The sequence below is a fragment of the Arvicola amphibius genome, chromosome 7 (genome assembly GCF_903992535.2).
Source record: "Arvicola amphibius chromosome 7, mArvAmp1.2, whole genome shotgun sequence".
Taxonomy (NCBI): Eukaryota; Metazoa; Chordata; class Mammalia; order Rodentia; family Cricetidae; genus Arvicola; species Arvicola amphibius.
The window spans coordinates 20,436,082-20,459,525 of NC_052053.1; the positions used below are offsets into that span (position 1 = coordinate 20,436,082).

The 23,444-nt window shown below is 36.9% G+C and overlaps 1 protein-coding gene across 3 annotated transcripts in view; it reads left to right on the forward strand.

The window, feature by feature from the left end:
• The window catches only part of Kcnh7 (potassium voltage-gated channel subfamily H member 7), a 426,118-nt gene that overhangs the window by 270,431 nt on the left and 132,243 nt on the right, over positions 1-23,444 (forward strand). For all 3 annotated transcript variants that reach the window (XM_038335737.1, XM_038335738.1, XM_038335739.1), the window contains 2 exons: positions 3,675-3,830; positions 19,794-20,222. In XM_038335737.1, the coding sequence (XP_038191665.1) occupies positions 3,675-3,830; positions 19,794-20,222 (585 nt within the window). The remainder of the gene's footprint in view (positions 1-3,674; positions 3,831-19,793; positions 20,223-23,444) is intronic.

Genomic DNA, 23,444 nt, shown 5'->3' on the forward strand with positions numbered 1-23,444 from the left:
ATGTTGAACTCCACCTAAGCACTTTCACCCACACGACCCTAGTGTAAACTATTATACTCACGCCAGTTTTCTGACAGCGTTTTCCACAGTGCTTTCTTTGTTCCCATCCTAGCCTTCTCAGCAAGCTATTGCTTGCATACACGTGAGAATGATAGTTTTAAATCAAATGAAGCAATCTGTGCATGAAATGCCCCAGCACTTTTCCAACAGAAAGAAGTTCCCAGTTGGTGTGCCATTTTGTATATCCCTTGACCTACCCTCCACACCCCAGACCTTCTAGTCACCATGCTGGTATAGTTACTCGGGCTTCCCTGATGTTCCTTGTGTGCACAAGATGCCCTGTGAGTACACATTACAGACCAAAAAATACTTTCAAAGAAGTTTGTGCAGAAAAATCATGGCCTTTTATTTCGTTTCATAATACAGCTGAGTATAAGCCGCTGATTTATGAATAAAGAGGTATTTGTTGTATTATTCAAAGGACCATGCTTTTCTTGACTAATACCAAGAGTTTAAAAGTTTTAAATTCTGAAAAAAAAATGTATTAAAATAAGCACGGTTTCTCCCAAGTAGCCTTTTTCCACTTCGGAAAGCTTTTCAATCAAGAAACAAAAATATGGAAATGAACCCAAGTCTAACCAGTATTAGTGCAGCATAATTGCATGCATAACTGTATAAATAATGGATAATGTTATTGTAAATATTCTGCCTCTTAACAAACACTATTAATTTCATTTGAATACACTATGTGCTTTAACAAGGCTTAAATTCTTTCTTGATTTAATGCTATTTAAATATCATTGAATAAGTCTTTCTTTTCTTCATTGTTAAAGTAGTGCTTCACAGATTATGTTTCAGTTCCCTTTGCTTCTACTACTTCATTCAGGGTAAAAAAAAATATTAACAATCACAAAATGATGACTCTGACAGGAATGTTGCTTTACAGAAGCGGTAACTCAACAGTGCTTGGAGGTTGCAAAATTATGCAAGCTAAAATACATTTGTATATGCTCCTCCTCTGTATTCTGTGTCTCCCCTTTCACTGTGTGCTTTCCAGAGGCTACACAAGATTGAGGGATATGTCAACCCTCCAAACTAAAACAGGAAAGAATGTAAGTGTGAGTCTTCAGTTGACTGTAGAAAGGATATATTATTTAATGGAAGCATTAGGAAGCAATAGTGGTAAGCAATAAATCTCATATTAATTATACATATGCAATGAGGTGTGGAACTGATATACATGCATTGAACTGTTTTCTTGGAGCATGATGATTATGTGCTTTTCAGTACTCAACAGTCAATTTCAAGCATTTGTATGGAAGGGTATGGTTTTCCTTTTATTAGTCAATACAAAGCAGCTCTGTTCTATTACAAGCCTACTAGATCTCCATCCTTGCATCTTTTATTCATTGATTTCTCAAAGACCTAGTTTATGTTTCTGCTTCACAATCAGCAGTATACCTCAGATGTTGAAAGATTTCAAACTTCTGCATAACAAATCTGTGAATTCACAATTATATTCTAAATGGTGTAGGAAATGTCATTTGAAGTGGTAAAATCAATATGTATTTTGACTCATTAGGAAAGTGCGTGATGGCTATTTCTCACGTCTCTTCAGATTCTGTTTAACCAGTTTGCATTGTGATGCCTGGCCCATGGCACTTCTATATTTAGTTCTAATGGAGCACTCTTAAATTGCTTATTTTGTGTTTACTAAAGTTGGCCTGTTTGTTACCATGGAAACTTGACAAGAGCTCTAGCTAACTATTTTATTAGATGAATTGAAGATACAGCTGAAGACTGGATGTGCAGCAAATCATTCTTAAAGCATGCTTTTTAGCATCTGTGCAGTGTGGACTACTGATATATATTTGACATTTTATTAGGGTCTATTCCATTTGATATTTTATTAGGGTCTATTCCATTTTAAATATGGAAGGATATCAGTATTTAGAAATCTAAATTGTAACTAAGACTTTGGTATCTCTAAGATACAAAGAGTAAGTGCTCTAAATGGGTATTTGTAACTCCGTTCTGTAGAAATTAGAGATCATTGGAACAATTTACCACATGGCAAATAGCTGTCCGGCTGCATTCCTCAAAGCTCAGCATCCTCCATCTACAGCAGTATCAGACGCAGCTTCTGTTCTCAACTTTGATAGTATGAGCCATGGTACAGGACTCTGCAGGAAGGAAAGGGCTTTATTCACTCCTTGTTTTGCTTGCAACAGAATTTGCAACGCCTCTTCAGGATGTCAGCAGTCTGTGGTTCTTGAAGTTGCTGAGGTTCTTGGTTCAAACCTTCTGCTATCTGCCTGTACCTTTGTCCCTTCTTTCCAGATGGCCATCATTTTCTCACAATTCATCAAAATCTCTTATCAGCCTTGCCCTCATACACCCCTCCCTATTTTGTCACTGAAACATAATTCTTGGGGTAATATTTTAAAAAAACAAGAATAATCATAATACGCATTATCATCTGAGAGATCAAGATTGCTTTCTGAAGTTTTTGCATTTACAATTGGCTGAAACAAATGCATAGCTTTTAAGATTAATCTCACTTTTACTGAATAGAGCAAATATTCAGAAGATAAGGATGGAAGGGTGTAGCAAGGAGGCCACTTGTTGGTTCCTGGCTGCTCAACCCCAAAATAATCACACAGAAATTGTATTAATTAAATCACTGCTTGACCAATTAGCTCTAGCTTCTTATTGGCTAACTCTTACATATTAATTTAACCCATTTCTATTAATCTGTGTATCTCCACATAGCTGTGACTAACCAGCAAAGTTTTGGCATGTCTGTATCTGGCCGTGGTTCCATGGCTTCTTTCTGACTCCCCCTTCTTTCTCCCAGCATACAGCCTAGCTTCAGTTCTTCCCTGCCATAGGCTCAAAGCAGTTCTTTATTCATTAACCAATAAAAGCAACACATAGACAGAAGGACTTCCCACACCAGAAGGAAATTGTTTGAGGATTACTAGTTGTCAGTTCCAAGGAATCAGACAGAAGGCAAGTAGTTTAAAGAAATTCAGCTTCTCAACTGTATATCATATAGATCATGAATGGCAAAGATTATGTTGGTGGATTCACAGAGGTAACTAAAGGCAATGCAGAAAACAATAATTCAATAATATAGACATTTTTCTACTTCCTGACCAATTAAAACCAAATAAAATATTGTCATTTGGATGCTTGCATTTTTCTCATTTATTGCAGCACATCTAAAATATACAGTAATTTATTGAACATAGAAAACTAAGAAAAAAGATATAATTTTTATTTTCAAAATCATGGTAAATAAAATGAATATCTCATCACTCTTTATACGAGTATATTTCTCGTAGACATAGACATAATACAAATATGTAGGGCGTGGATGATAGTGTTTTCTAAAATCTTAAAAATACTTTTCTATACTAGCTGTTAAAGTTGTTGGTAAAAGCTAATAGGATTTGATACTGTGTTTTTCCACACTGTAGTAACTAAATTACATTCTAGACTCTTTATGCGTGTCTATAAAGTAAATGTATATGCAATAAATTATTTTATTGATTGTCAGTGGTCATTTAAGACAAGCTTTTATAGGAATGCATTTCAATTTCGCCATTACTGGTAGTTCACAGAGAAGCTATATGTTTGATCTAACACTCGTTTTTTTTTCCTCCCCTTAGGCTCCACTTTCATTTGTAACACTCACATAATCCCAGTGAAGAACCAAGAGGGTGTGGCTATGATGTTCATCATTAATTTTGAGTATGTGACGGATGAAGACAACGCTGCCTCCCCAGAGAGGGTAAACCCAATATTACCAGTCAAATCTGTAAACCGTAAGTACAAGGCCACATGTCCATAAAGTCCGAATACTCTGCTGCTGCTGCAGGCATTGCATGAGTCAGTTCTCCCATAGAAAATATTACTACTTTAGTTCAAATAGCCATGGCCGATGCTACTCTACAGACTTTATCATCTACTTTGACAGTCATGTAGCTGAGGTATTCCGTGATGCTAATGCCTTTGTTTTTTTTCTTCTGGACAGGGTTATGCTATGTATCTCTGAATGGCCCCTGAACTTAGTATGTAGTCTCGGCTGCTCCCAAACTGACTGCATCTGCTTCCACAGTACAGAGATTCAAGGTGTACCCCACCACAGCAGCCACTTTGCCAATACTTTACTGAACAATGAAAAACACTTAGGCTGTTCTCAAATATTAGGTATTAGTAATAATACTTCACATGAGGTAGACCAAAACTTGTAATGCTTGATAAGCTATTAGCTTATAAATTAAAAAAAATAATTTTATTTCAGTTAATGTAAAATAATGGGGCAATAAACTCATAAAAGATGCTTTAAAAAGAACTAATACTTCATATAAATAACTTTATATTGGTAAAATAAAGCAGTTCATACTGTTAGAGGATATTCGGTTCACTTCATTTACTGTTTTTTTTCCCAACTCAGTCTCCTGTACCTTAATCTATGACACATGAATCCTTTTCTCTTCTGTTGCTGCATTTTAAACTACATTTAAGATTTGTTTTAAGTTGTGTCAGTCCAGCCATTTGGAATGCTTGTTTCTTGATGCCCACTAAGAAGTTATATTTCCCTTTTATTTGATTACAGTTCCAGTGGGAATGCATGTTTATTGACAAAATTGATTGTTTTTTGCACAGTGATAGCATTCCGTGTTGATCTATTCCATCTAATTGTTTTAGTGTTTGCTTGTTTCAGTCTGCATATCTTTCTTCTTATATTTGGTAACATAATTACTTTTCTAATAGTTGCCTAAATAGTTGTCTAATAGTTTACAAGGTGCCATTTATCTGCAACTATACAATTTGTTGACTTTATAGATTAGGTCCTTCTTTCATCCTCATCATACAGTGGATTTTGATTCCTTACGTTGAGGGAGGAGAAAATTAGCTCAATGGTCTTTTTCTACCCTTCCCACCATACAATTTTAGTCAATAATATATTTCTTTGAGCTTGTCATTGTGTTCTTAAATATCATTAATCATATGCTACTTGACTTTTTAGTTTGGATTGTATTATTAGATTTCTATATATTGTCTACATACTTAGTCTGTCTTATGATTTTTCTCCCCAACCCCTGCCCCTTTTTTGATGTCATTGTCCAGTCTGTCAGTTTGGGAACATTTTTATATTTTTCACTTTTGTTTTAAATTTCTAATAAAACAGAATCAGTATTCACACAGATCTCTTCAGTTTCTCTAACATAACATACTAAATCAAACTTATTCTTGCAAAGTTTTAGAACACTTTCTTATTCAACAGGGTAGTGTTTTGAATGAAAACTGTCCACCCTAGTCTCAGGCATGTGAATACTTAAGTCCCCAGTTGGTAATAGTATTTGGGTAAATTCAGGGGTATGGATACGCTGAATTAAGTATGTCGTGGAGGGTGAGCTTTAGAGTTTAAAATCTCAGGTCATTTCTAGGTTAGTGTCTCTGCTTTGTACCTGTGGTTTAAGATTTAAGCTTGCTACTCCTGCTGCCATGTCTATTTCTTCTCCACTATGGCAAACTCTTATCCCCTGAGAACCATGAGCCTGAATAAACTATTCCTTCTAAAAGTTGTCTTGGTCATGGTTTTTTATCATAGCACTAGAGAAGTGACAAATAGAAATACTGTTCTTCTATAGCCTCAATGCTTCAAGGCCAGCATTGGTAGATAATAACGAATTTGGATATTATTTTGCATTTGCATTGGCCTGTGACTCCAACAGACTCTCCATTCTTTTCTTCCTTTAAGTGCTGCTGACAAGGAGTCTAATGCTAGTCTCCTTGACCACACTAGTAGTTTGGGATCTGGGGTCTTACATAACTAGTCATCGGGCCGTTTTCATCTCACACTCCTATTTTTTCTCCAGTGTGCACACTCCTCTGCAAGGGTACTCTTCAGAGTACAGTTCATAATTCCAAAATTAATGTCTCCTCTTTCCTTACATAGGTTGTGTGGCTCTGTTCTCTGATCCATCCTGTGCTCTCCTCAGCAAATTCTGCTGTTCTAGTTGTAGGTGAACATTTCGAGGTGTAGACGAAATAGAAGCCTGAATCTATTCCTGTAACAATATGCTGTATGCCCAGATTATGGGTGCTTTGATTTGACATCTTCCTATGGATTTATTTGGTTGAGAGAAGATTCATATGAAAACTGGTGTTTATATATCTGGTATTTCTAATGGACGTTGGAAAACATCACAAAAATTTTAATAATAAAAATTTTAAACTCCTATACTTTATGTATATCAAATAACAACATATATAAAATAATAATTATGCTCCCAAAGCATATGCTGCCTAACATGTCCAAACCTTGAAGTGGTATATACTTATAGAGGCCAGAGGCTGACATTGATAAAGTTTTCTTTGTCCCTCTACCTTATTTTGAGATCAGATCTCCCACTCGACCTGGATCTTACTGATTCAGATAGACTGGAGAGTCTCCTGTCTGCCTCCCCGGTGTTGGGAGTCTAGGCATGCACTACTGCAGCCAGTTTTGTGTTTATTGAAGCTTTATCATTGTGTGTGTGTATGTGTGTGTGTGTGTGTGTGTGTGTGTATTGGTGGATGTGTGTGGGTACACGTCCAGATCCACATGTATATGTGCATGGGAGACCCTGAAGTTGATATCACGTGTCTTCCCCAATCACTTTCCTCTTTATTTTTTTTAACTCAGTAAACTTGGAGTTCATCAGTTCTGGCTACACTAGCTAGCCAGCTTGCCCTGGAGATCGTCTGTCTCTGTCTCTTGAGTATTAAGACTATTGTGGCCACCATGCCCACGTGTTTCTCACATGGGTTCTGGGATCAGGAGTACACAGCAAACCCTTTATTCCCAAAGTCATTTCCCGACCTCTCTTATCCAGCTTTTTCACATAAGTTTTTGGGGGTGAAACTCAAGTCAACGTTCACATGTGTGCAGTTTTCTAGATAGGCCTTCATCACATGTGCAACCTTTTGACATTGAAACACAAAACTGTTATCTACAAAGTTCAAGCTTGATAACCACATAATGGATTTTTTTTTTTTTTTTAGATTTCACACACACACAACACAAAAACAACTGGTAATGCTTTATGGTAGGTTGTGTTTTTGTATTTTTTTTTCTCATTACCCTTGACTGCATGGTGTTTACCGTCCATGAGTTGCAGGTTCCTCCCTGTAAGCATACACCTAAGTTTAATACTAAATCAAACAATTAAACATTTTTATAGTATCAGGTACTTCATGTGCCAAGCCTAAATAGCAGTAGAAATTAAATTTTTCCTAAAGCAGAGGTGGACCAAATATATTATTAATGTACTCTAATGACAATATCCTGAATTTTTTCTCCAAAAAATACATTTGAGAAAATTTCTTGAGAAATCTGCAATTTATAAATCTTACAAAATATGAAACATAATTTTGTTATGAAACAAAATTAAATTACTATAAAAAATTCTGGTCACAAACATTGTAGCTTTGAAGTGATACCCACTTCAATTTTGATATGTTCTCTTCTTGTCAAATTCAGTCACTATAGGATGGTCTATGAGAGTGAACCTCAGTGGCATCTGCCTCTCTCTGCCTTGAACATCTGTGAATATTTATAAATATCTGTAAATATTTGTTTGTCCACAGAGGGAATTCCTAGTTTATTTTCTTAACCATCTTCTCAATTGCTTCATTTTACCCATGTGATAGCATCTGGTGTGGCCCTTCATCTTAATGAAAGTAAGAAATAAACAGTGTGCCCACACCATAGCAGAGGATGGAACTTAGAAAAAAAAAAAAGATAACGCATTCATTTAAAACAGAAATACAAATGTTGAATTGATACCTTGGTTTCCTAAAGAGAAAGAAATCGATACACATGCTCTCAGAATATGAACACAGTCTATGGCATTTGAAATTTAGTTAGACTGGCATCTCATGGGAGAGATCCTGACAAGGCAAGGAGAGATTCTCCTCCTTAATTTGTGAATATGTGTGGCTCCCCTATGGTGTATCTGTCACTCACACAGGAAATCACTGGAGAGAGTAAAAAATATGCAGATACAATTGTTTCCACGGCTTTTCAATGTCTTGTTATTTACAGCCAGTCCTAGTGGCTTAGCTTTGTGTCAGAATTTGAAGAACTGATTGTTAAATCAAGCAGAGAAGTTTAAAAGACCCAAATTTTGCTTGATAACATTTCACATTATGTCTCATCTCTGACAAAATGTGCTGATTTGTTTCTCTGAGAGTAAAATTTTACTGTCAGTGCAAAATAATGGCTTTGGCTCTTTGGTAGAGAGCCAGAAAAAAATACAAAAGAGGGGGGCAAAGGAATAGGAAGAAGAGATGGAGGGAACAAGGGAGGGATGGATGGAGGGAGGAAAAGAAAGAAGAATGGAGGAAGGAAGGGAGGAACAGGGGGAGAGAAGGTGAAATTTTAATACATTTCTTTGGAAAAACATATTGTTATGGAAAGTCAACCAGAGATGTCCACTGAAACACAGTTTATAGCCAATTGAAAGTCTTCATTCCAACCCGCTGGGAATATACACAGATATCCAGGACTTAAGCGTAGCACTGAGTATTTAGAGCAAGGACCTTTTAAAGGCAAACTCTATCATAGTATCTTGCTTGGCAGCAGCAGCTGCAGGGAGAAGTTTTGCTTAAGCAAGCAGTTAAACAGAAGCTAAGATAAGCAGTTAGCTGGAGGTAGAGGTTTGCAGAAGCAGGCAGTTTATCAGAAGCCAGGTAAATTAGCTGGGGCATCTTTACCTCAGGTTCCTAGAATAGAGTTGAAAATTTCCCTTGGGATTCTCCATCAAGGAGATCAAATTCTAGTTAAACCAAAAATGGCTGCAGCAAGAATACAAGAAGCTAGAACCTTTGCACTGTCTTGCCCTGTTACAATGCTAACCCTTGACAGACATATTACTTTAAAGTCTACGATCCAGTTGAAAGCTTGTGGGTAAATTAAACTAGTCATAAATAAAGTTTGGTTACATTGATTATATATATATATATACACATACATACATATATATATACATATATGTGTGTGTGTCTATGTGTGTGTGTGTACGTGTGTATGATAAATACTTTAAACCTGATTTTTTTCTCTAGTCAATGCTTAATCTCTTATGAAAATATGGTATGTATACCTCTGAGAGATAGAATGAAAGAGAGGGACAAAAGGGGAAGATTGACCATTTATTATTTATTAAAGATACATGTTTCTGTAAATTACCTGTCTCCCAAAAATGTCACCAACCTGAGCAAAAAAAAATCACACATGTGCATACTTTTAACTATTTAATTAAGATGACTAAAGAAAATAATATTAAATGCACAATAGAAAAGAGAAACTATAAAAGGGAAAACTTGCTGTGTATTGAATGGAATAATAAACAATCTCAGTAAAAAAAAAATCAGCTTTAGAGCATGGAACCCAACATAAGAAAAGTAAGCATATTATTCAGAAAAAGTAATTTTTTCACAGTATTATCTTTGAGAGTTACAAGACCAGATAAAAATAGATGACTTATGTCCCCCTAAATGGAACGTGTTCATAAGGAAGTGTTATTATTAATAGGTACAACTATCAAATTAGTAAATACTATACAATGGATCCATTGAACTAATTAATGTAAATATTAATACAACACAAATTCAGTATTTTATTGTTACTTTATATAAAATATTCTTAAAAATGGAAATGATCGAGTTTGTTAAGACTTTCTTGAGGACAATGGTGAAACCTAAATTGAACAAAATTCTTGATTGTGACAGTTAATCTCAATTTTCAACTTGCTATGAATTAAAGCTCTCTAGGAGACAGGCCTTGGGCATGTCTGGGGCATGCTGTCCCTCTGTTATCTAGATTAGGTTCACTGAGGTGAGAGGACCTGACCGGTGTGGGTGGCGCCATTCCCTGGAATGGGATCTGTACTACCTACAAGGAGAAAATGAGTAAGCACATGCACTTCGTGCTGTCTGCTTTCTGACTGTGGATCACCCATGTAAGACTGCACCCTTGAGCAGTGGGCCAGAATGAACCTTCTCATCCTCAACTCTCTTTTCCCAAGGCCTTTTGTCATAGCAATAGGAAAATAAACTAAGATAATATCCAAACAGAAAATTAATGCATATTTTTTATCTTGTTTGACCTACTATAAAACTTTCTCTAACATACCTCTCACCAAACAAATCTCATTAATAACATTTTTACTCCTTAATCAATGTAAAATGCTTTGAGTCTCAATTTAAACCTACATCACTTACTGTCAAAAGTTCAGGATATATTGAGTTTACACTATAATTTAGGGATTTTCTAATAAGCTACAAGCTCTAATTAAGTTTTATTCAATCTTAGAAAAATTATTTCAAGCTATTGATTGAATATACATATATATATTCAGATTTTCTCCCATTTCCCTTAACTAGTACTTCCAACCTCTGGTAGAGTGGTTACGACTCTGGCCTCAAGTCCATTCCTGTGTTACACCGCAGAAAGCTTTTCTTCCTGTGTCCACAGTAGAGGTGAAGGAAGACATTGGGTGGAAATTCCTCAGTAACTACATGCCACTTCTGGCTGACAAATCCTAAGGGAAACATATGTATCTATTCTCTCCTGTTCCTTCAAAATCCATCTTCCCCAGTGTCTCCCTCCCATGCCAATGTTTTCCTCTGGCTCCTTCCTCTGTTGCTCATACTCAAACTGCTGAGAATAAATAGCCTGCATTTCAACAGACACATTTTGTTTATATCACATCATATTTTTTAAAAGTTTTAATTAGTGGAATTTGTTGCCAGCATTTAAAATTTTGATATTGCACATTAAAATTAGGATATCTGGCGCTCTCGCTCTCTCTCTGTCTTGAGTATCTAGCTACACACCCCAAATGTTCGTTCTAGTCAGCACAGAATACTAGCGACCCTTTTTGCCAAGGCCTACGCTATTCCATTAACTGTGCTCAGCACATGTTTCCGTAAGTTTTATGTACACTTGGGTTTCTTGGTTCTTATTATTTGTTTCTCTCTGTAGATGTTTGAACCACACGTGGATCCCTGCTTCCACTCTTTCCTTCATCCCACAGAGCGGCATAATTGAGCTCTCTCCATTCATTCTCTAGACTGTCCTGTACAGAGGTGAGCTAGATCACTTCTTGCCTTCATTTTTACTTCGAGGCTATTACACTCACTGCGTCTTTAAAATGAACTGCTATTTCAGCAGCATTTGCTCTCTGCCTCCTCGTTCCCTTTCCTCCTCCCCCATTCCTCACGTTCCCATCCTCCCCCTCTCTGTGTCTCTTATCAGTGCTGCGGACCCAATCGGGTGTAACACATGCTAGACAAGCTCCTACCAGAGTTACACTCCAAAACCCCCTCTGATTCTATCCCTAAATACTCTTTATCTTCCGGGAGCTACTTTCAGCACTTCCCCTCCATAGATAGGAGTCATCGTTGCTCATCCTGCTTGGACAGTTTCATCTGTTACCGCAGCTTCAGGTCTTTTCACAAATCCGGATTTCCGGTCACAGTTTCCTTAGTCCTTTCTCATCACTTAGAGCCTGATGTATTCAATGGCCCATCGGGTGAGCTCTTTGGAATACTTTAGTACTTCTGGAACATCCCCCCCTTTCAGGTTAGATGTGTCTTAAGATCTCTATCCCCCCTCACTTAGACTTCTTTGATTATCACGGTTCATTAACCAAGTCACCCAAGCCAAAATATAGCATAATGCTATGCTTCTCCTTCCATTGAATCTTCTCATCTCCCATCAAAAAAGGTGGACTAAGTAATCCATCACTTCATTCAATATCTTCCTTAATATTTCATTATAATTATCCTACTCAGAACTATAACACATCTTATTTGATCTAATGTAATGGTCTCATAATTTTAATTCCCTCCTTTATCTTTTTTCTCCAATATTACATAAAATATTGCTCCGCCCAGATTACAGAAGTCCACTATTTCTATCCTTTATGATACGCTTTTGTTGCCTAAAACATCAAATTCCAAATTACTGTGTATATGCAATACGAAGATTTAAGTCAGAGTGACTTCCATTATTTTGTTAGATTCATCTTCTATAGCTTCTAGTATTTAGTAGAGTCACTGGGAGAGTCCTTTGTTATGTATTGTCTAGCAGAATGTTGTCATTTTTGTAGCATATTTATTCCAAAAACTCTTCTCTATGGAAATCTCACCTTATCCAAGATCTATGTGGTCCTGCTCCTGCTCCTGTGAGAACATAATGCTTCACACTTTGGCCTACTGTCACAATGAAAACATCTGTTTGCCCAGTAGACAATAATAAAAAATAAATAATTATATTATAATTTTAATTTTAAAATATACACTAAAATGAATTTTAAGATTCAAAAATAAAATGGAGGTGAGGACTGTAGGGTATTATAGAATAATAATCTAATGTAGTGTGACCAGAGACCCTTTAGCTCAATTTCAAAGAGGCTACATGTTCTTTCTTGTACCTCTTTATATCCTTTGCAAATAGTAAGTATCCATGGGTGTAACAAAAACATACATTTATGGTTCCACATGAAATTATTGATTTGTTATCTCCTGAGTAGACATCAACTGGATTGTCCAGGTCAATGATTCTCTGCATGGTAAGACTATCGCTATGAACAAGGCTACTTATATGGGATGTCATTCTCTATATGTATTGCTTTTATTAGTTAATGAATAAAACTGCTTTGGCCTATGGCAGGGCAGAATATAGCCAGGCTGGAAGAGATATATAGAGAGAGTAGACAGATTCAAGACAGATGTCAAGTAGTTGCCAAAGGAGAGAGGCTTGCCGGAACTTTTCCAGTAGGCCACAATCTCGTGGTAATATACAGAAAAATAGAAATGGATTAATTTACAATGTAAGTGTTAATAAGAATCCTGAGCTAATAGGCCAAACAGTGTTATAACTGACATAGTTTATGTGTGATTATTTGGGTCTGGGTTGCCAAGAAATGAAAGAGCAGCTCCTTCTACAGACAACATGCTTGACATTCAAATTTTTCATCTCTATGTCAGAACTACTGACTCAGAAACACAAAAATTCAATGCTCTGTTTATATTAAACTTTGTGTCATCCTGGTACTGTGGTCTAAGCTAAATAATATTCAAATAAAATGATTTTTAAGTTTAAAATAACTTTCAGAAATAAACTTCTTCATTTAATCTTGTTTAAAAGATCGCATTGTCCTTAAAAGATTCAAATTGTATCTTTGAAAGAAAATTTTACTTTATTCTTACTAAAATAAAAGTTTGAATTATCCTAAAAGCTTCAACTGAAACTAAATTTATACATACAAAATAACATTTGATAATTTAGGCCATTATCTGTCTAATTTAAGCCATTAAAATCTATTCATATGTTTTGGACTCACTCAAGATAATTACCACATAAAACATACATTTGTCTCAGCAGCTATATTACCTCTTCAAACCTGTGTCTGTTCTCTGACCCCAAGCAAGGAAGAAACAAAGAAATGTTCCACGTAGTTCTTTGCAGAAGGGCCATCACCAGGCTATTACTATTCTCCATTGGAGCTGAAAGTCATTCTTTAATTCAAAGATGAGAGGCTGCTGTTGTAATACAGAATTCCCTAATCAGCACACATTACTATAGAAACGGTCTGCTATTGAACAGAATTTAATTAAATGTTTTTCAATGTAACTAATGTTTACTTTCATCCTTCCTTTGAAAGTCTTTTTCTTTAAGGATTAAATTTGATATAGAGAAAGGAACCATGACATTGTTGCAAAAACAAATAGGGAAAACGTTCAGTCAAATTTATGTCATAGTTTCTCCATTATACGAGTAAAGAACATATATCTAAGATCAACTGAAATGCTTATTATTGGGGGGAAGAAAGTATGTACTTTGTTAATAAGGGATGCTGATCAGCACCCAGGTCAGCATAAGCATAGCCGGGGCCCTTTGTAAGCATCTTGTGGAATATTGTGTTACCTAGCAACATGAAAATCAGGGACACTCTCTAGCCTTCCAGCATTTGGGAAACAGGACCATTTCTCATTAATGCTTGGAACATTCTGTTTAGAGTTCCCATCAGCATGATGGCTGCATGATCACCCAGAATCAACATAAGTTAAGATGTTATTACGTCCAGGTGACCTGAATTGATTCTTTAACTTGGCATTTGGAGAAAGGAAACTATATATATATATATATATATATATATATATATATATATATATATATATATCCGAGAGAAACTTAATAATAGTATGGTAAAATCATGCATTTATTGATTTAGTGGTTATTTAAGCACATGGAGATGTAATTGGGCATATGTAATGCTGGTGCATTACATTCGTTTCGTGTCTCCTTAGTGAATGATTTTAACCTTGAGTGGTTAAAAGCACTCAATCTTGTTACCCTGTCTTCCTGCTTATCTCCCTGGACCAAATCTCTGCTTGCTGCCTCCTTTGCTGTCATGATGATGTTGCCAGAGTGGAAGCAGGGCTTCTCAGACACCAGCAGCAATCTTTAACAAGTTCAGAGGAGTGTGCTGCTGCTGTTGCTGCTGCTGCAACTGTCCACAGGCCGGGATGCAGCCCTAGCTGACCCCGGACCTTCACACAGCATCCGGTGACTCACATCACTTCAAGATCCCAATTGGTCCATTGCTCACTTCTCCTTTCCTTTGTGCCATCTTGCTTTTAGGTTGCACCATTGGAGACTTAGTCTTAATTGTCTCTACTGATCACATCTGCTCATTCAAGGAGCCCCATATTTAGCTTCAACTTTGCTGCCTGCCAGTGGACTTCAAGGAGTTTTGTTCTGTTTTGTTTTGTTTTGTTGTGTAGCTCCCAAACTACACTGGCTACACTGTTCCATTTATCATTCAGTACTCAGGATAGCCAGTTGATCAGAGCTAAGTACACATTGGATGTTATTTTTCAGAACTAAAGGTGGCTCTTTTTCCCAGTCTTTGTACAAGACACTATGCTCCTGACTGTAATAGCAAAATTACTGAAGGTATGAATTGTTACACACACCAAACTGCCTCTCAGTTGGTCTGCAGATACTGCTTATAGGTAGGAGTAGGCTTTCCCAAGGGCTGTAGCAGTGACTGGGTGATGTAGAGATACAAGAGGCTTCAAATAAGCAGCAGAGTTTAAGATCACCTTGGAATCCTGAAATCTTGAGTCTTAAGGTAGCATATGGAAGACAGGGCAAATTTAGAAATGCAGTAAGGCCTGAGAGCAACCCCTTCCTTCCTTCCTTCCTTCCTTCCTTCCTTCCTTCCTTCCTTCCTTCCTTCCCTCCCTCCCTCCTCCCTCATTTCCTTCCTTCCTTTCCTCCCTCCCTCCCTTTCTCCCTCCCTTTCTCCCTCCCTTCCTCTTCCTCTCTCTCTCTCTCTCTCTCTCTCTCTCTCTCTCTCTCTCTCTCTCTCTCTCTGAGACAGGGCTTCTCTGTGTAACCCCAGCTGTTCGATAATTTTGTAAAATGATAATAAATGGAATGAAAGAAACAAGAACTTGCAGTTATAAGAAAAATCAAATTGTATGAATATTCATTTTCCCCAAGAAAGACCATTTCTAATGTACATAGCTACCAGCACTTGTTATTTAAATTCTATTTAAAGCAAAGTTAGATTCATAGAAGTAATTTATTAATATTTATCCTTATCTGACAATGTATAAGAGTTGTGAAAAAATGTTGAGTTTTTTTTTTCCTATTTCAGGTTTACTATTTTAGTAGACATGAGACTAAATAAAATCTAATTCTCCAAATAAGAAAGTAAACTTAATAAAATCTGAAGACTTAGCAAGACATTTTGCAGAGTTAAAAGCCACAGCAGCGCTGCACTTACCGACGTTTTAAATTCCATGCCTTAAGGAAGTACGGCAGTGCACAAATTTCTCAATGTGCATTCTTTCCGCGTGAACTACACGGAGACAACTAAATCTGGGATGCAATACAACATGGTCATATTAACCTAGTGGTGTGGAAAAGACCATCTGTCCCACCTTGGCTGCGAATAACTACATGCGCAAAATAAACGCCTGTGTGGTCATTAGTTTAAGAGAGCTACTGGGTGTTCTTTTGGGTGGAGGGTGAAAAATGAGTAAAAGTAGGCATTGCCCTTCAATGCATTGTAATAAAACTTGAAAAATTGATTTGTAAACGGTAACTCAATTTCATGTGCATTAAGCACTAATCAAATGACTTTGATGCAGCTCACTGATTTTGAACTTGGCAAATTCCTTGAGCATATAAAACTGTTAGTAGAAATATGTAAAAGATGCTTTCAAAACACTTATAGTATTGCACTGATATCTAATCTTGTTTGTGCAGATTGGTTGCTCTCATCTTTGCATATTAACCCACAATGTATTTAATGTATTTGTATTGTGTCATCGCATTTTACCAGAGAAATAAATCCTATTTCCATCACTTTGAGCGTTATTAACTCCTAGACTACAAGTGAGACACTGGCGTAATAAATTAGCCTGCTTCATTCTAAATGGTTCTCCAACAAGCATTTTATCTATCTATATTTTCCTAGATGATGAAGGACAAGAAAGCGCTTCTGTGTAAACTTGGCAATCAGTATGGAAGCAATGTAAACCCTCATTAAAAGGTTAAAATTGGTAATAAGGGTTTTTTCAGGTGTACAGGGCATGATATAGAGCTCCCATGATGTGTTTAGTTCCACTCAATTGCAAAGTGCATAGGAGTCAATACAGTTCGAGGAGGCTAAGATTGCATAAGTATGATGATCAGAGTAATTACATATTTTAATCCAAACCAAGCACAGTATCAACTCAGTTTATTATGTATTTGTTTAACTCTATTGCCATACTCGGGCATTTTGTCTGAACTGAGACAAAATCAACAAGCTCTTCCTTACAAGGGTGTAGAGAAGTGTTAATTGGGAAATAACTGAGTCTATTATTACCTTATGCGGTGAAAACTGTGAAGAACTGTCAGCGTGGTTCAGAGGGAAGGAAGAGCCTCTCTGAAGAAACTCTTCTGGGCTATAAGCTGCAGGAGCAACTAAGTAGACAAAAAGAAACAATCTAACAGAAGGGAGCCCAGAATCTGAAAGAAGCATAAGCGTCCAAAGGCATATAAAAGACATCGTGGCTGAATTCTAGAGTCCAAGGAGAGGAATTAATGATGGGGTAGAGATTACATGTCTTCACTCTCTAAGTAAGAACTTACGGAGGGAAGAGAGAGTAGTCTACTTTATCCAGTGTGAATGTTTGACAACATAAAACTCATTGTCTTTGGGAGGCGAACAAGAAACGCTGCTGGGAGTATAACAAGTGACCAGCATTCTATACCAAGGGGTCCGCTGGACCATTAGACTGAGGGAAAAGGTGTAAACATAAAAAAGATGATGGGTGAGGTGAAGTGAAGGCAATCGAGAAGTTGATGTTACTGGATTCTAGAAGATGGGGCCAGAGAACAGTACTGAGGATGTCCCTCAAGTCTCAGACTTAACCAACTAGATGGATTACAGTGCCATTTGCTCTAAAAAATAGCTGACTTTGAAGGACTCAAGAGATTGGATTTTGCGCTAAGAATCTGAGATAATTTGCAGCTTTCTATGAGGGGATGTTGCCAGTTTTAGACACACAGGTTAGGAACTCAGAGTAAAAAACAGGACTGGAGACATAAATTTACAGTATTTGGGTTAAGAATGGGATTAAAAATAAATGGATATTAAAAATAAACGGGTAGCATCATTCGCTACGCATGTTTTCAAAATGGAGAAAAGATGCTGAGTTTAGAAGTGAGGTTCTCTTGTGTTTTAGGACCATCTTCAATGGATTGAGAAGTCCACGCACAAAAAAACAACAGTGTTCATGTTAATTAGTTTCCATGACTTTTAAAGAAGAAAATAAGGTGGAAAAAATTTGACTCCAGAGATATGAGCTAAATGCCCAAAGTGACAGTAAATAGGTCTGTAGATGTGGGAAGATACAGGCCCAGACTACTCTACTAGCATCAGAAATTTCGAACTTGGAAACATTAGAGAATCTTCAGATAGCAGATTGTTGTCTGGGTGCTTTCATCTTTTTATTTCCTCTGAGGATAGACATTTATTTGCATTATTAGCTTTTAAATTCTATTTTTAAAAAGCATACTTAATGTAATAATCAATGTCTATAAAATGATCCAATGCACTTTGTTTGCTTCCAACCCTCTCCTCACTGAGCAAATCCACTTTACAAGTTCAGATTGTGCTTTTCCATATTTTCCTCTGCTGTCATTCAACTTAAATAAATTACTGTTTTTTATTGAAAATAATATTATAAGTATATGAAGTCAAAACATAAATAATCTTGAACAACTATTGCCAGGTGGTGGTGGTGCATACCTTTAATCCGAGCACTCAGGAAGCAGAGGCAGGTGAATCTCTGAGTTAGAAACCAGCCTGATCTACAGAGCAAGTTCCAGTACAGCCAGGTCTACACTACGAAATCATGTCTCATTTGAAAACAAACAAACAAAACATTTTAGCAACTTTTAATTAGAGCATGCTTATTTTCTAGTATCATAAGCCTCTCATAAAACACTTTATTTTTTTTCAACCAGTGTCCTTTTATTGAAAAGTCAGATGGTTTCTACTTCTGTGTCTTTGAATCTTAAGTGTGAACTGCTGCATCACATGAAACGTGTACTTTCTTTTTTTATTTCAGCAGATCGATATAGGCAGATATGTTGCAATCCCAGCAACACACACTCAGGATAGTCAAGATAGTCAAGATAGATGATGGGCTCTCACCCCATTATTTCCTGCTAAATTGAATAGAGAAAAGATAATTTCTTACCATTTTAATTTACAGCTTTACTACTAGTGTGTTTATTTATTTGATATTTTAATGCTGGATTCTTTAATGTCTGCTTATTTTGCTATTATTTAAAAGTTTAATATTCACTCTTTTTGATGCATCATCTATGACGCACTGATAAGTGCCTCACATTCTTAGATTTTGGAACAACAAATGTGACAAATATACATTAGATAGGAGATAGATAGATACATAGATATATAGACACATAGATACATAGATGATATAATAGATGGATGGCTGGCTGGCTGGCTGGCTGGCTGGATGGATGGGTGGGTGGGTGGATGGGTGGATGGATGGATGGATGGATGGGTGGGTGGATGATAGATAGATAGATACATACATACATACATCTTATCTTTACATCTCTTTTGGAAGTTTATAACTTTTCAAAACTACCAGATGGATTGAGAGCCTTTGATATACCATTGATCTCCTTCTTACCACTCAGACTGAACTTACAACACTATTAAAGACAAAACTACAAGTGTATCAAGCCCGCTTCATGTACTACTCTGCTACCATCAATACTTTTACCACCCCATGTATACCTTACAAAGACCCACTCATTCCTGTGTGTGTCCCTTGATGTAAGACATAGGTTCTTTCTTTTCCTATTTAAATTATGGGTTTTTACTGAATACATGTTTTTAATCTGTTATAAACTAAAGGTTTTTGTCATGTAAATAAGGTTTTCATTTCATTGAGCTGTTTTATAATTATCAAAAGCAAGATATATATATATATGTATCTTATTATACTCAGAAAACTTTTTTACAATATTTCTCATGAAATCAGAATTAATTAAATACAGGTAGTTATTTAATAGTATTAAATATAGCCATTCTTTCATATGATATTCGATATGAGTTGATTGTTTTTATTAGTTTTAAAATATATATTCACAGTGTGAAAATACTCTTTTCTGTCTTCCTTTGTAGGGAAACTCTTTGGGTTCAAATTTCCCGGGCTAAGAGTTCTAACATACAGAAAGCAGTCCTTGCCACAGGAAGACCCGGATGTGGTAGTCATTGATTCATCCAAACACAGCGATGACTCTGTGGCCATGAAACACTTTAAGTCTCCCACAAAAGAAAGTTGCAGTCCCTCTGAAGCAGATGACACAAAAGCCTTGATCCAGCCTAGCCAGTGTTCTCCCTTAGTGAACATATCCGGACCTCTGGACCATTCCTCTCCCAAAAGGCAATGGGACCGCCTCTACCCTGACATGCTGCAGTCAAGTTCCCAACTAACACACTCCAGATCAAGGGAAAGCCTCTGCAGCATCCGGAGAGCATCTTCAGTTCACGATATAGAAGGCTTCAGCGTCCACCCCAAGAACATATTTAGAGACCGACATGCCAGTGAAGGTATGTTTGATTATTTTTTTTAAACATGGAAACATTCTTTTGGTTGGGTGATGGAAGTTTATTTTTGCATTGTTTCAAAATTGAACAGTAATCTGCTTTTTCAAAGAAGAATTATGATTAAAAGCTATTAAGAACGTGGATCTTGCATTAAGCATCTTTTCTCATTTCCTCTTTGAACCCCAGTGAGTAATTTGGTTTCTTCTGGCTTCTTTATTGGTGTTTCTGAAATAGTATAACCATTATCAGCCCGCTTCCTGGGGTGTTAATTAATTAGTGCTTAATTTAAGATGTGATTAGGTGGTGAATTCTTTTATCTTAAGCATAATTAATTTTGTTGAGTTTAGTAGATGATCAGACCCTGAATGAAAGAACAGCATGCCCTCACAAGACTGTTACTGACCATCAGAGGTGGGAGCAGGTGGGAAGGAGGGAATAGGTGAGTGGGGAAACTCACTTGGCAACTTGGAAAGCAGGGTGAGACTTTCTTCTCTCTAGCCTCTTGGCTCACATTTCTAAAGTAGCCAGAGTGAAAAGTGTGCTTTGAGAGCCACCACAGAAACCATCCATCTTTAGCATGATCATGGGTAACATTGAGCAGTTAGGATGCCTTAGGCAGTGTAAGTGTTTGACACACAATAAGTCGCATTTAAACCTCAGAGCAACTCTCACAGGTTAGGAGACAGTTTGAATCTCCCTTTATGTGGCACCAGCTGCCGCAGGGCAAGGTACTGCTTCCTTCGCTCATACTGCAGAAGACTTCAATATAAGTGAATACAAGGGAGTCTGAGAGTCAGTAACAGGCCTGATACCTTTCTCCACCCCTTGTAGAATTAGATTCTTGAAAGGTCCCTTTTTCCAGATCCTCGTTCCTTCAAGTGGCTTTGCCACCTAAGCTGTTGTCGGCTGTCTTTTCAAAAGCATAAGTCTGCTCCTGAGGTTCCTTATTCACATCCTAACCGTCATACCCAAAAAGCAAAGTTTCTTTTTAGGACTCACTTTTAGCTCCTTTGGAGACTGTTGCCACTGAAACACTTTGTAATTCACAAAACTCTATCATACATTTCCCTCCTTGGTTACTTTGCTCTGCCTAAGATCTCTTAGCTGTCTGTTCCCTGTTCTATTACTAAGTTGCAAGCTCTGCTATCCCCCTTCCCAAACCAGAGAATCAAATAATTTCATGAACAGACTGAAACCTGGTTTTTTTAAAGTAGCACATAAATTAGCATTTATTAATTCTATAGTTGCCAACATATACAGATATAGACATACATGTGTGTATAAATATGCATATATATATACAAGCACACATGTATAGATATGCAGATATAGATCAAATGTGGTTGTAACTGAACACAAATAAGATGTCATGAGCCACTCTTGACTGGCGCCTTAGTGCCTACAGTTCTACAGTCTTAGCACCCAGCCCAGGATTCTACTTAGGACAGATACTCAGTACCAATGCCTTGACTTTGAGAGGACCCTGCACATGAGTCATTTTCCAATATCATACTCATGAGGATATAATGAGCCCCTTCCTCCACATACACTGATTTAAACCAAAGCCTTAGCATTGAATCATGTGGGGAATTTTCTAAAGAGCACAGCGAAATAGAAAAGACAGAAGAGCTGAAAGAAAAGAAATTGATGGGGAGGTGAGGAAGGAATTCAGAGATAAAATAAAAACACAGAATCTGTCTCAGAACAGAAAGAATAGTTTGGAATAAGACAAATTGGAGAAACTACACTACAAGACCAATCAGTACATTCACTTGAATTCATGGTCTGAGGAAAGTCCAAAGAAAACTAAAATCAAAGATAATTCCTATGCTAGAGGATTAGATAACTGCGCTCCCGACCACCTAGGAATGGTGAGTTCAGGATTTTCTGACTGAGTGGAACCCGTGTAACTGGATGTATGAAAATGACTCCTGTGGACGAATTACAATAAATTCAGCAGTGTTTCAAATGAGCAGCATATGCTTTAGTTGGTCCCTACCAGTTAGTATGCTCATCTTTAACAAGCATACAGAATCGTCAGAGCTTTCTCCTAGGAAACTGAGTTTATGATAATAAATTTGAAAAGCCAACATCTCAGACTCAGCACATCCTGCATCCTTCCCCTGTGCTTCGATGGAACTTCTCAATATTGTGCATCAGGTTTGATAACTTATGTCTGTCATTTTCCTCTCAGGTGGCCTCCATAGAGTACACAGTTACTAAGACAGTTATAGGAAAGTGTGACTTGGTATGTCTTAGATTTCTCAGTACAAGGTCTGAGTATAGATGCTTGATGATGAGATCACTCTCAATTTCCCTCCCCTCTTTGGGCTGGGCCCTTTTGGGCAGTATTTCTCTCCTACCAATACTGCAGTCCGTGCGTGCCACAGCCTGGTAAACTCACAGGGCATTCAATTGCAGTACTTCAACCTTGAAATGATCTTACCTAAAACACAGTGATGGGCATTAAAGGAATTACCATTCCGGGGGCCATATAATTCTATATATATTTGAGAAACTGAGCATGTGCAACAATAGATGGAAAACCTTCACATTTGATTTTAGATTTATAAACCCTTGAAAATGATTAAGATATAAAATCCTAGAAGCTCAAGAGTTGGAGCTGCGATGTCCTCATTCCAACACAGTACTGTGCTCTTAAGTGTTCTATCCTTAGAGTTCTGGAAATATTTTATAGCATATTGCTAGGCGATATTTACATAATCTTCTTATTTATGTCTATTGTAAAGTACCTTGGCATTTTTCTTCCTACGGCACATGTTACAAACAACTGAGTCTTTTTGTGATCTGTTATAAATTAACACTATCAAAATTCAGGAAAAAATGTAGTATTATAAAAAGGAAAGTAAAAGATAGACATGGAAAATATAAACTTTAGTTTATCATTATATTCAGTAGCCATGAAATTAGTCTGTCAAAATACTACAAAGGAGTCTTAAGTAGTCTATGTTCTGCACGTTCATATCGTTGGTAATACAGATGCCACAGTGGAGATGTGACTTCAAATTAATAAATGTATAGGGCATTTTGTATTTTAACTTCAGACCAAATTTAGCCAAAAACCAATCAACTAATTAAATAAAAATACTGATGGGCATAGAAGAAATAGCAAAGAAATGTTGACTCATTTCCGTCTTCAAACTTCTCATTCTTCCTCAGTACCAAAGCTTCACTCTGCTAGCTTTGTTCCCATGTGTCTTTAGA